Source organism: Cervus canadensis, chromosome 1, assembly GCF_019320065.1.
Source record: "Cervus canadensis isolate Bull #8, Minnesota chromosome 1, ASM1932006v1, whole genome shotgun sequence".
NCBI classification, from domain to species: Eukaryota; Metazoa; Chordata; class Mammalia; order Artiodactyla; family Cervidae; genus Cervus; species Cervus canadensis.
Window position 1 is genome coordinate 50,060,251 of NC_057386.1, and position 14,926 is coordinate 50,075,176.

Genomic DNA, 14,926 nt, shown 5'->3' on the forward strand with positions numbered 1-14,926 from the left:
CAGGATAAAGTATATATGCTTACAGACACAGTTCAAAGCTATGGCAGCTTGATACTGAGATGCTGGGTATAGTTCCTTTGGAAGGAGGTTGGTGGTGACACTCCTGCTGCTTGGAGCATGCCTCCATAATGGCTCGCTACAAAACAAGCACTGAATGCTATTTTCACTTTTCAACTTCTTTTTGTTGTTGTTGTAAAAGTGAAATTTTTCTTGGTTAGAAAAAACAAGTACTAGTGTAGACCCTTTTTAAAAAAGTAAAGTGGCAGAAAGAGAATGTTAAAAAACTGGGGATACCTATGTTACAACTCCAGAAATAAATGCACTTTCATTAGGAAATTAGTGGTTGAAAAAGATGGAAAGACAGTGCTGTGGGGAAGGTGTAATCTTTTCAACAAATTGTGCTTGAACATTTGAATATTCATATGCAAAAAAATGGAACTTGGATCCATACCTCACACTGTATACTTAAACTAACTGAAAATTGATCCTAGACCTAGATTTAAGTTGTAAAATAATAAAACTTGCTGGAGATAATACAAGAGGAAATGCACCTTTGTCTTGGCATCATTATTTTAGTTAAAATGCAAAAGCACAATCCGTAAAAGAAACACATTTGTAAGTTAGACTTCATGAGAATTGTAAAGTTCTTTTCCTCAGATTACGTGGAGTTGTACTGACAATAGATAAACAAGGTCCCTTCCCCATATTCGCAAAAAGTTTGTCCGACACCCCATAAAGAAGGTATAAACATGGCAAAATAAGCCTGTGTAAGATGTTTATAGCATTAGTCATTAGGGAAACAAATTTATCTACAATACAGTACTACCGTATCCTATTAGAGTAGCTATAATTACAAAGATCATACCACGTGTTGGCAAGAATATAGAGAAATCTGAAGTCTTAGAATATAGAGAAATCTGAAATCTTAGATGTTTCTGGTGGGAATATAAAATGAAACAATGACTTCTGTAAGCAAGTTGGTGATTTTGTTAAAAAGTAAACATACACTTCTGTATGACTCAGTCGCACCACTCTTAGATATTTATCTCAGAGAAAAGGAACTAGATATCCAACAAAGTCTTATAGAAATGTTCATAGTAACTACATTTTGAATAGCTAAGTAAAATCAACCCTAATGGTTGATTTCATTCATCAACAGATGAATAAGTAAGTTTTGCTATGGCTAGACAATGGAATAATACTTAGCAATAAAAAATAATGAACTATTGACACATGTGACAATAGGACTTTTAAATTAATGATTTTAAATGAAAGGAGTCAGATTAAAAAGAGCACATATAAATGATCTATTTATATAAACCTCTAGAAAAATGCACACTACTCTGTAGTGACAGTGCAGATGTGTGGTTGCTGAGAGATGGGGTAGGCTGGGCTGAGGTTGGTTGGAAGGTGTAGGGAGAAGGTAAGAAGAATTATGAGAGGCAGAGGAGACTCTGGGAATGGTGGATGTGTGTTTTGGTTGCTATACTGGTGATGGTTTTATGGAGATATATATAAATATGTGTCTGTTATACACCTAAGTTCCACGTCGTTAAAACTTTATTTATGGCTGTGCTAAGCCTCCGTTGCTGCGCTGGCGTTTTCTCTGGTCGTGGTGGGCGGGGCCTCTCTCTGCAGGCTTGTTGAGGTGGTTCTGTTTGTTGTAGAGCATGAGCTCTGGGGTGCGGGCTTCACTAGCTGCAGCTGGCGATCACGATTGAGGACTCAGGCACTCAACAGTGGTGGCCCACGGGCGTAGTTGCTCCACCACGTGTGGGATCTTCCTGGACCAGGGATGGAACCTGTATCCTCTGCATTGCAAGTTGGCGTCTTAACCACTGGACCACCAGAAAAGGCCCATTTCATTAAAACTTACTCAGAAAGACAATTAAAACTTTATTGGCCTGTCTTATGCTTTGCGTGGATCTTTTACTCATGCGTGACTTTGTAACATCATGGGTTAATCATTTAGAAAATAATGATTTACCAAATACAGTTGATACATTTCATTAGGCAATATCAGTCACAATCATTGATACCACTGTTTTCATAAGAAAAGTCTTAAAGTAGTGAAAAGCTTTTAAATTCATGTGGCGCATACAAGTTTTCTAGGATTATGTTTTTGTTGTTTTTTTTTTTTTTTTTGCTTGAAAGTGTGTTTTATCACTGGCAACAGATACTGGCAGTTCTTTCCCTTAGTTATTTTGGTCCAGAACATGTCTGCTGGGTATCTACAACTGAATAACTATTGCTTGTCAGTTCTTTCAGTTTGTTTCACAAAAATGACTGATCTCGGAACTCAGTTGAACAAAGTGCTTTTTTCCAAGGCGTCCATTGCAGCGCAAGTACTTTTTGTATGTTTCCCATTTGTGACACCAAGTGTTGAGGTTTAATAACATTTGTCATTTTTACTACTTCTTCAAAGATATTTTTCAGAGACATTGAACTTTTTTTTTCCCACCTGAAAATATGTAGTAGTGAATAGTATGATTACTGGTACATTTTAACTACCATTGCTTTTGCACCATTAGTGAAAATGTCAAACATGGTGAAAAAGGCAAATAACAGCATTATTACAAAGATTGGTTTTGACTTTTTGGATCACTGAAAGAATCATAGGAACTGACCCCCAATAACACAGCCTCTGACATAAACTAACCTTAGTGCAGAATATTCTTGCCACCACTCGTGAGTCAAGCTATGAATAAAGCTGGTAGTATAGAAAGGATTCTGGCCTCTGAGTTGTAACTATTATTATGTTTTAGTTATAACTCTGTTCCAGATCTGTGATCTGAAGCAGTGGACTGTTACTGTTGGACCTCGTTGTTGCTATAATAGCTAACATCTGCTGAATGTGCTCATACTCTGTGCTCTGCACTATACCTTACATAACTCATTTTGCGTTACTACCACCTCATGTGCTGTCACTGCTGTTATCACTCCCATTTTACAGGCGGAAGTTTAACAGCTAAGTTATTCACTTAAGTTCAGCATTGTTAAAATCCAATCTGTTTAACATAGATTTTTTTTTTCTCTGTATTCTTCGTTCTTAACCACCAAATTTGTAGTTGGAAGGTGGTTGATCATGGACAGAATTCTAAGAAGTTTAGTGACTATAGGGTTTTGTTTGTAACCCTGTTGCTACCATTAATCTTGATTCTCTTCTTGTCTCTTGACTAATTTATTTTCTAATCTGTGTATAGGCATAACTCAGAGATACTGCAGGTTTGGTTCTAGACCACTACAATAAAGCAAGTCACATAAAAGTTATGTTTAAATTATACTATAGTCTATTAAGTATGTGATAGTAGTATGTCTCAGAAAACAGTATACATATCTAATTTAAAACACTTTATTGCTATAAAATGCAAACCATCACTGAGTCATCAGTGGGTCATAATTCTTTGCTGGTGGAAGGTTTTGTCTCGATATTTGGTGGCTGCTGTCTGATCAGGGTAGTGATTGCTGAAGGCTAGGGTGGGTGTAGCAACTTCTTTAAATAAGATAACAGTAAAGTTTGCAGCATTAACTGACTTGTCATCTCATGAATGGTTTCTCTGTAGCATGCATTGCTGTTCGATAGCATTTTACTCACAGTAGAACTTTCAGATTTGGAGTCAGTCCTCACAAATCCTGACTTTGCTTTATCAACTATTCTTGCCCGACTTTTTTGTGACCCTGTGGATTATAGCCCGCTATGCTCCTCTCTGCATGGGATTTTCCAGGCAAGAATACTAGAGTGGATTGCCATTTCCTTCGCCAGTGCTTTATCAACTAAATTTATGTAACTAATATTCTAAATCCTTTGTTGTCATTTCAACAGTCTTCACAGTATCTTTACCTGGAGTAGGTTGTGTCTCAAGAAACCTTTTTTTTCCTCATTCATCGAAAGTAGCTCCTTATTCATTAAAGTTTTATCGAGATGGTAGCAGTTCAGTCACATCTTTAGGCTCTACTGATTCTAATTCTCTTGCTGTTTCTGCCATATCTGCAGTTACTTCCTCACTGAGATCTTCAACCTGTTAAAGTCGTTTGTGAGATTTGGAGTCAGGTTCTTTCAAAGTTCTTTTAATGTTGATTTCCCAACCTCTTCCCACAAATCATGAATGGTCTTTTTGGCATCTAGAAAGGAAAATCATTTCCAGGTTTTCAATTTACTTTGCCTGGATCTATCAGAGCAATTACTACAGCAGTTATTGCCTTATGAAGAGTTGAAAGTCAAAATTACTCATTATCTGTGGGCTGCAGAATGGATGTGTGTGAGCAGGCCTGAAAGCGAAATTAATTTTGTACATCTCCATCAGAACTCTTGGGTGGCCAGGTGCATTGTCAATGAGCAGTAATACTTCGCAAAATTTTTTTTTTCCAGAGCAGTAAATCTCAACAGTGGGCTTAAAATATTCAGTTAACCACAGGTAAAGAGATGGGTTGTCCTCAAGCTTTGTTCTTTTTATAGAGCAAAGGCAGAGTAAGTTTAGCATAGTTCTTAAGGGCTCTACAGTAGAGCTCAGAATGGTAAATGAGCATTAGCTTCAACTTAAAGTCACCAGCTACATTAGCTTCTGACAAAACTCAGCCTGTCCTTGGATGCTTTGAAGCCAGACATTACTTCTGGATTGCTTGTTGCAGCTTCTATACCAGCTTGCGCTTTTATGTTATGAAGACAGCTTCGTTCCTTCAGTCTCAGGAACCAGCCTCTGGTAACTAAACTTTTCTCCTACTGCTTCTTCGTCTCTCTGAGCCTTTGTGGAATTGAGACCTAGGACCTTGCTGTGGATTAAGCTTTGGCTTAGGGGAGTGTTGTAACTTGTTTGTTCTTCTATCTGGACCACTAAAACTTTCTCCATGCCTTCAGAGATACTGTTTAGCTTTTTAAATTGTGTGTTCACTGGAGTATCACTTTTAACTTCTTTCAGAATTTTTCCTTTGCATTCATAGCCTGGCTAGCTGTTTGACATGAGTGGCCTAACTCACAGCCTTTCTTGCCTTTCAACCTGTCTTCCTCACTAACCTTAATCATCTCTAGCTTTTGATTTAAAATAAGACGTGAGAGTTTTTCTTTCACTTGAACACTTAAAGGCCATTAATTTGTCTAATTTCAGTATTATTATGTCTCAGGAATAGGGAGGCCTAAGAGGCAAGGAAAGAAATTGGGGAGGAGGGGCAGGGAAGACAGATGCTGATAGGTAAAGCAGTCAGAACACACACAGCGTTCATCAGTTAAGTTTGTCGTTGGATATGGTTTGTGGCACCCCAAAACAATTCCATCAGAGGTCACTGGTCATAGATCATGATTACAGATATAACAATAATGATGTAAAAGTTTGAAAGATTGTGAGTGTTACTAACTGTGACATAGACATGAAGTGACTTAAGTGCTGTTGGAAAAGTGGAGCCATATGGACTTGCTTGATGCACGGTTGCCACAGACCCTCAGTGTGTGACAGTGTGATACCTCTGAAGCACAAAAAACCAAAAGGACAGTAAAACACGATGTGTCTATACCTGTGTTTCCACCTTCCTAAGACTCTCCTCTGGCTGGTAGGTAGGTTCTGTGACACTTCTGTTGCTTTTGGTGCCAGTTTCATTTTGGAAGCTTTTATTGTTGATATATACACTTCGGGAGCTTCAAGTTTACATTATAAATAGTAGTAATATTGTCAGTGATAATGAAATACTATCATTCAGGATACTAAGGTTTAAGATTAGAACAGTGTATTTGCTAGATATTATCTGAATGCCTTAATGAGACTGTTCTGTTTGGACAAAAACAGACGTCTTATCTTTGGGTTTTTTTCTTTCCTTTTTTTTGGCTGTGCTATGCAGCATGTGCTGCTGCCCTCAATATGCAGCAAATTTGGAAAACTCAGCAGTGGCCCCAGGACTGGAAAAGGTCAGTTTGCATTCTAATCCCAAAGAAAGGCAGTGCCAAAGAATGCTCAAACTACTGCATAATTGCCCACATCTCACATGCTAGCAAAATAATGCTCAAAATTCTCCAAGCCAGGCTTCAATAGTATGTGAACCGTGAACTTCCAGATGTTCAAGCTGGATTTAGAAAAGGCAGAGGAACCAGAGGTCAAATTGCCAACATCTGTTGGATCATTGAAAAAGCAAGAGAGTTCCAGAAAAAAATTTATTTCTGCTTTATTGACTACGCCAAAGCCTTTGACTGTGTGGATCACAACAAACTGTGAAAAATTCTTCAAGAGATGGGAATACCAGAGCACCTGACCTGCCTCCTGAGAAATCTGTATGCAGGTCAGGAAGCAACAGTTAGAACTGGACATGGAACAACACAGTGGTTCCAAATGGGGAAGGGAGTACATCAGGGCTGTATATTGTCACCCTGCTTATTTAACTTATATACAGAGTACATTATGAGAAATGCTGGGCTGGATGAAGCACAAGCTGGAATCAAGATTGCCGGGAGAAATATCAATAACCTCAGATATGCAGATGATACCACCTTTATGGCAGAAAGTGAAGAAGAACTAAAGAGCCTCTTGATGAAAGCGAAAGAGGAGACTGAAAAAGTTGGCTTAAAGCTCAACATTCAGAAAACTAAGATCACCCAGTGTTGAAGCATCAAAACGTCATTGTTTTATGTGACTGAACAATATTCCATTGTATGTATGTACCTCAATTTGTTTATCCACTCATCTGTTGATGGACATATGGATTGTTTCCATCTTTTGGCTATTATGAGTAATCCTGCTATAAATATTTCATGTACAAGTTTTTATATGGGCATAGGTTTTCATTTCTTTTGAATATATTCCAATAGTGGAATTGCTAGGTTATATGGTAATTCTGTGTTTTTAACATTTTGAGGAACTGCCAAACTGTTTTCTCAGTGGCTTCGTTATTTCCCATTTTTAGATTATATTTTATAGGCATCCTAGTGATCTGAAGTGGTATCTCATTGTGATTTTGACCTGCATTTTCTTAATGACTGGTGAGGTTGAGCATCTTTTCATGTTTTGTTTCTTTTTTTTTCCCCATTTGTATATATTCGTTGGAGAAAGGAGAAATGTCTATTCAAGTTCATTGTTCGTTTTTAAATTAGGTTGCTTATTAGGTCTCTTAATTGCTGAGTTCCAAGAATTCTCTATATATTTTTATACTAAATCCTTATCAGACATGGGTTTGAAAACTTACTTTCATTCTGTGAGTTGTCTTTTCAGTTTCTTGATAATGTCCTGTGATGCACAAAAATTTAAAATTTTTGTGAAGCCCAGGTTATCTATTTCTTGCTCACGCTTTGGAGTCAAGTCTCTGAATCCACTGCCAAATTCGAATACATGAGTATTTACCCCTGTGTTTTCTTCTCAGAGTTTTATAATTTTAACCCTTGGATTGGGTCATTGATCTGTTTTGAGTTCATTTTTGTGTGTGAAGTTAGAAAGTTGTATATGAAACATAAATATAAAATTGGCATGTAACAACCAGATTTCTTAGTGCCATTTGTTTTTTTGTTGTGTTTGGTTTTGGGGGCTTGTTTGTTCTGTTTTTTTGGCTTCACTTCACAATTTTTGGGATCCCAGTTCCCTGGCCAGGGACTGAACCTGGGCACACACCGTGAAAGCCTGGTCTCCCAACCACTGGACCACCGAGGAAATCCCGCAGCACCTTTGTGGAGGAGGCTTTCCTTTCCCTATTGAATCATCGTAGAGCCTTTGTAAAGTATCAGTTGCACATAGGTATTTAGGTTTATTTTTAGACATTTAGTGGCACCGTTTATTGGTGAGAGCTGGCCTCACAACTGCAATATCTAGCCAGACAAAATATCACGGCTTTTGCATTAGTTTGTGCCATCAGTCTATTAATAATTCACTATGAGAGATACTAATATAAAAATCATTTGAGGACAGTTGACCATTGAACAACGCAGGGGTTAGGGTTACCAGCGCTCCACAGAGTCAAAAATCTGCATGTAACTTTTTTTTTGCATGTAACTTTTAATTGATCCTTCCTTTCCTGGGTTCCTCTGTATCCACGGTTCCACATTCTCAGATTCAAACAACCATAGGTTGTATGGTGCTGTAGTATTTACTATTAAAAAGAGTCACATTTAAGTGGACCAGTACAGTTCAAACCTGTGTTGTTCAAGGGTCAACTGTATTGACATTCATTTGTAGGTAAAGAACTGTAATTTTTTCTTTGGCCCTTTGCAAGCAGAAATAGCAGACTAAGGTATTTGTTTTAAAAGTTTATCTCCACCAAAAGGGAGAAGCTTTGTGGCTACTGTTGGATGTTCCTTCTGATGATCTTTTTTCACTTTTATTCTTGCAGTAACGATACTTTCTGAGTAAAAATGAGTTTGAAGACTTGAAAGTTTTATACAATTTAAAATATGGAAGTCTAAATGTACTGGCTTTCCCACTGTATACTTATTTTCTACTAGAAAATTTATTATAGACTTGAGTTTCTGAATGCACAGTTAATTTATGATAAATTGAATTAGAAAAATATAGTGTTCAGATTTTATTATTTATTTTAAAACTGTATTGTGGTACATCTCAAAGAAAGTGGTAGAATATTGTGAGGAAACAGTAGGTATTGGATATACGGAAAAAAACACAGTGTTGTTAAAATGTGTAACTTTTAAAGTACTGTTTTGTACAAAATTTATTCATTTTCTAAGGTGGTATTTTATACCTGCTATAATGGTAAAAACTTTTAAAGAGGGGGAAAGGACCTGGTGCCAATTATATTGTCGTAATTCCATTCATAACACTGTTGTCATGATCCTTTCTGAAAGACATGTAGCTGTATGTATCAGTAAGTTTCTTTTTAGGTACTTAATGACCCTGATGTTTTTATGTCTTTTATTCTTGCTTTAGTAACTCTATATTAATAGTCTGTTTTCAATTTTAGATATGAATATCGTGTAGAGATGGTTCATCAATCCTGCAATGATCCTACCAAAAATATCATTCGAGAATTTGCATCTGACTTTGAAGTTGGAGAATGCTGGGGTTATAATAGATTTTTCCGTTTGGACTTACTTGCAAATGAAGGATACTTGAATCGACAGAATGATACAGTGATCTTAAGGTAATAGGAAACATTTGTATTTTGGCATGTATCACAGGGAATAAGGTCATCAGAACTTTAAAGTCTTCACTTAACAAAGATGAATATTGAAATCTATACTAACTGTAACCCTACCGTATTCTTACTCATTTAATTTCAGAAGTCCTGTGTGGTCAGTGAATAAGCTAGTAAGAAATGTGTGTGACATTTAGTTAGTAATTCCATAAAAAATGGACTTCCCCGGTGGCTCAGCAGTAAAGAATCTGCCTGTAATGCAGACCTGGGTTCAGTCCCTGGGTCGGAAAGATCCCCAGGAGGAGGGCATGGCAACGCACTCTAGTATTCTTGCCTGGAGAATTCCATGCACTGAGGAGCCTGGCAGGCTTCAGTCCACAGGGTCACAGAGTCGAACATGTCTGAGGCAACGGAGCTTGCTCATTCTCCATAAAGAGTAAACTACTATTTCCAATAAGCATGGTAATGTCCCATTTGTCTGTTGAAATTCTAGCAGGCTCACCATTTGGAAATTCAAGAATAGCATGAGATCAAGTAATTTTTTCCCCCCACTGGAAATTGTATATTGTATTTGGATGGCTGGCTTTGTAAGCTTAGTTTCACTAAAACATTTTCAGTTTCTTCTAGATAATAGCAAATTAAGGGAATACAGATAGATGAAAATTGATGAAAATAAGCTCAGAGTTGGTAGTTGATATGTCATTTACAATAAAGGACAGAATATAAGCAGTGACTGTAGAATTGCAACAGCCCTGTTTAATATTGGGGTATCTTTATAATTTAGTTTTGGGGCATCATTACACCCTATTTTTAATTTGATGATCAAAATGAGAGCTTGAGTAGTTAAAAAAAAAAAAGAAATTCAAATATGTTTTGAACTGAGAGGTTTCAGAGTGTTCAACAGTTTTAAGTTTCCATCAAATAATTTTAAAAGCTCTTTTTTCCTTAAAAGAGATTTAATATGTTCTTTAATTTATTTTTATTTCTTTTCCTTGAGCATGCTGGATGAGTTGCTATTATATCACCCTTTACTGTTATGTGTTCTTCATAACTTTTCTGGGATAATAAGAAAATGAAAAAAGGATTGCATTTTGAGTGTAGAAAATAATTCATGTTTTTGTCATCGTTTCTTTGGGGAGATTAGTTTACTACCATTTTATAACTTTTAGGTTCTCTTATTCACTAAAAGGAGTAATTTGTTGCTGTTTCACAATTTAACCAGAAAGACTGCACAATTACTCAAATATCAATTTTACCAGCCTCCAAAACAGCTGTTATTTATGGCCTTAGTCATCTTATTGGAATCCTAGTAGTACTGACTTTCTGATGATCTGTATGAGAGACTTTCCTTTCTTCAGTGCAGTTTAGCCCAACCTCTGGGTCTTTATTTTGGCTATTCCTATTTATAGTAGAACTTAAAGACTTGAATGTTAGTATAGCAACAGATTCTTGTTGTGATGTTTAATTATGATTAGTTCAGCAACTTTTCCTGAGTCTATGCCTGGCACTGAGCCAGTATATGTATATTAATATATATACACATACATATAAATTAATATTATTTTTGGTCTTAGCTGTGGCACATGGGATCTTCATTGTGCTGGGCAGGCTTTTTCTCTAGTTCTGGCGTGCAAGGGCCCTGCAGTTTGCAGCATGCAGGCTCTCTTGTTGAGGCACTGGGCTCAGTAGTTGTGATGCTTAGTAGCCCTGCAGCATGTAGGGTCTTAGTTCCCTGACCAGGAATTGAGCCCTCATCCCCTGCATTGGAAGGTGAATTCAGTTGAGCTGAGAAAAGAAGAGAAGCTAAAGGCAAAGGAGAAAAGGAAAGATATACCCATTTGAATGCAGAGTTCCAAAGAGTAACAGAGAGAGATAAAGCCTTACTCAGCGATCAATGCCAAGAAATACAGGAAAACAGTAGAATGGGAAAGACCAGAGATCTCTTCAAGAAAATTAGAGGTATCAAGGGAGCATTTCATGCAAAGATGGGCTCAATAAAGGACAGAAATAGTATGGACCTAACAGAAGCAGAAGATATTAAGAAGAGGTGGCAAGAATACACAGAAGAACTGTACAAAAAAGATCTTCATGACCCAGATAACCACAATGGTGTGATCACTCACATAGAGCCCAGACATCCTGGAGTATGAAGTCAAGTGGGTCTTAGGAAGCATTACTACGAACAAAGCTAGTGGAGACAATGGAATTCCAGCTGAGCTATTTCAAATCCTGAAAGATGATGCTGTGAAAGTGCTGCACTCAATATGCCAGCAAATTTAGAAAACTCAGCAGTGGCCATAGGATTCAAAAAGGTCAGTTTTCATCCAAATCCCAAAGAAAGGCAATGCCAAAGAATGCTCAAACTACTGCACAGTTGCACTCATCTCACACGTTAGTAAAGTAATGCTCAAAATTCTCCAAGCCAGGCTTCAATAGTACATGAATTGTGAACTTCCAGATGTTCAAGCTGGATTTAGAAAAAGCAGAGGAACCAAAAATCAAATTGCCAACATCTGTTGGATCATAGAAAAAGCGAGAGAGTTCCAGAGAAACATATACTTCTGCTTTATTGACTATGCCAAAGCTTTTCACTGTGTGATCACCATAAACTGTGGAAAATTCTTAAAGAGATAGGAATACCAGACCACCTGACCTGCCTCTTGAGAAATCTGTATGCAAATCAAAAGCAACAGTTAGAACCGGACATGGAACAACAGACTGGTTCCAAATCAGGAAATGAATACATCAAGGTTTCACCTTGCTTACTTAACGTATATGCAAGGTATATCATGTGAAATGCCGGGCTGGATGAAGCACAAGCTGGATTCAAGATTGCCAGAAGTATCAATAGCCTCAGATATGCAGATGACACCACCCTTATGGCAGAAAGTGAAGAAGAACTAAAGAGCCTCTTGATGAAAGTGAAAGAGGAAAGCGAAAAAGTTGGTTTAAAACTCAACATTCAGAAAACTAAGATCATGGTGTCCCGTCCCATCACTTCATGGCAAATAGATGGGAAACGATGGAAACAGTAAGAGACTTTATTTTTTCTGCTCCAAAAATCACTGTGGATGGTAACTTCAGTTCAGTTCAGTCACTCAGTTGTGTCCAACTCTTTGTGACCCCATGGACTGCAGCACACCAGGCCTCCCTGTCCATCACAAACTCCCAGAGTTTACTCAAACTCATGCCCATCGAGTTGGTGATGCCATCCAGCCATCTCATCCTCTGTCGTCCCCTTCTGCTCCTGCCCGCAATCCCTCCCAGCTTCAGGGTATTTTCCAATGAGTCAACTCTTCGCATGAGGTGGCCAAAGTATTGGAGTTTCAGCATCAGTCCTTCCAATGAACACCCAGGACTTAGCTCCTTCAGGATGGACTGGTTGGATCTCCTTGCAATCCAAGGGACTCTCAAGAGTCTTCTCCAACACCATAGTTCAAAAGCATCAATTTTTCAGTGCTCAGCTTTCTTTGTAGTCCAACTTGCACATCCATACACGACCACTGGAAAAACCACAGCATTGACCAGACGGACCTTTGTTGGCAAACTAATATCTCTGCTTTTTAATATGCTATCTAGGTTGGTCATAACTTTCCTTCCAAGGAGTAAGCGTCTTTTAATTTCATGGCTGCAGTCACCATCTGCAGTGATTTTGGAGCCCAAAAAAACAAAGTCTGACCCTGTTTTCACTGTCTCCCCATCTATTTCCCATGAGGTGATCGGACCAGATGCCATGATCTTAGTTTTCTGAATGTTGAGCTTTAAGCCAACTTCTTCACTCTCCTCGTTCACTTTCATCAAGAGGCTTTTTAGTTCCTCTTCACTTTCTGCCATAAGGGTGGTGTCATCTGCATATCTGAGATTATTGATATTTCTCCCGGCAATCTTGATTCCAGCTTGTGCTTCTTCCAGCCCAGCGTTTCTCATAATGTACTCTGCATATAAGTTAAATAAGCAGGGTGACAATATACAGCCTTGACGTGCTCCTTTTCCTATTTGGAACCAGTCTGTTGTTCTATGTCCAGTTCTAAACTGCAGCCATGCAATTAAAAGACACTTGCTCTTTGGAGGAAAAGCTATAACCAATCTAGGCAGCATATTAAAAGGCAGAGACATTACTTTGCTGACAGAGGTCCGTCTAGTCAAAGCTATGGTTTTTCCAGTAGTCATGTGTGGATGTGAGATTTGGACTATAAAGAAAGCTCTCTGAGAGCTGAAGAATTGATGCTTTTGAACTATGGTGTTGGAGAAGACTCTTGAGAGTCCCTTGGAATGCAAGGAGATCCAACCAGTCCATCCTAAAGGAAATCAGTCCTGAATGTTCACTGGAAGGACTGATGCTGGAGCTGAAACTCCAATACTTTGGCCACCTGATTCAAAGAACAGAGTCATTGGAAAAGACCCTGATGCCGGGAAGGATTGAAGGCTGGAGGAGAAGGGAATGACAGAGATTGAGATGGTTGGATGGCATCACCAACTCAATAGACATGAGTTTGAGTAAGCTCCAGGCATTGGTGATGGACAGGGAAGCCTGGAGTGCTACAGTCCAAGGGGTCATAAAGAGTGGGACACGACTGAGTGACTGAACTGAACTGAACCCTTGCATTGGAAGGTGAATTCTCCACCGTTGTCCCTACAGGGAAGTCCCTAGGCTAATATTAGGAACGAAATTAAGAATCTGTTGCCTGGTTTTAGTCCTTTGGAAACTGAAGATGAAATGGGCAGGTTAAAAACAGTTGTTATGCTGTAATAGCAGTATAAATAAATTGATGTGGGGTTCGTGTAGAGAGGGCTTTTCATTATAGCATATAACATTTATATATTTAATGAGGGCTTGTTCACAATTTAAAACCTTAATAGAAGATTCTGATGGAATTTATATTTGTTTATTAGAAAGTTTTTAGGTCTATGCTATATATAGAAATTCTTTCATTGAAAGAGATAGTTAAGGAATTTTACCTGATGCTTGCTTTTATTTTAATGGCACAGATCCTAAAACTAATATGCAGGGTCAGTTCCATTAGTCATTTAAAGATAATACGTTTCATTTAGTCTTACCAGTGTCCAACCTGTGTATGCTATCTGTCAGTATACACTTAGAATAGTGGTTGAGTGAATCATCTCTACCCTTTGATGCATGAGTATCTTTAACTAAAAATAGTTATTTGCTGCAGATAGCTGTTTGGTGGTCAGTAGGTTCCTACACTAGCTCTAAAATCCTAGAAAAAACAGGATGGTAGTTCACATAAGGGTGGCAAGACTAGACGAGGAATTTTGTGTGTGTGCTCAGTCGCTGATTCATGTCCAGCCCCTTGTGACTCCATGGACTGTAGCCCACCAGGCTCCTCTGTTCATGGAATTTTCCAGGCAAGAATACTGGAGAAAGTTGCCATTTCCTACTCCAGGGGATCTTCCTGTCTCCTGCACAGGCAGACAAATTCTTTACCACTGAGCCACTCGGGAAGTCCAGAGAGGGATTTGCAGGCTTCCAAGCTAGCCTTGCTTCCTGTGGCTCTTCCTTTCTTTAGAAACATCTTTATGCATTACTGTAATTTTTTTCACTATAAATGGAGTCATGTTTATCTAACAAGGTAGGTATGGGGTTTTAAGTTTTTTTGCTTTAAAAAGTGTTAGTTTTTTTTACAGTACAGATAACTCTGAAGAGATAAAGATCCTGTCTTATATCCTATTTTTATGCTTTAATACATAGAGATAGTTGTTTTTTCCCTAACCCTATCTTTTTTTTTTTTACTAGTGTGTAGGAAATATGGGAACATGAGATGGAAGAGGGAATGAAAAAGGGCAGTGCCTAAAATAAACTTTGCTTGTTTTGCTGGGGTCTGACCTAGGCAAGAAGAGAGAATGAAGCATT

The 14,926-nt window shown here is 38.1% G+C and overlaps 1 protein-coding gene across 4 annotated transcripts in view; it reads left to right on the forward strand.

Annotated features, from left to right (window-relative positions):
- The window catches only part of TRIM37 (tripartite motif containing 37), a 168,592-nt gene that overhangs the window by 57,211 nt on the left and 96,455 nt on the right, over window positions 1–14,926 (forward strand). For all 4 annotated transcript variants that reach the window (XR_006272129.1, XM_043482864.1, XM_043482857.1 and 1 more), the window contains exon 13: window positions 8,881–9,060. Coding sequence is in view for 3 of the 4 variants with exons in the window: in XM_043482864.1 (XP_043338799.1) it covers window positions 8,881–9,060 (180 nt within the window). In the remaining variant the exon portion in view is untranslated. The remainder of the gene's footprint in view (window positions 1–8,880; window positions 9,061–14,926) is intronic.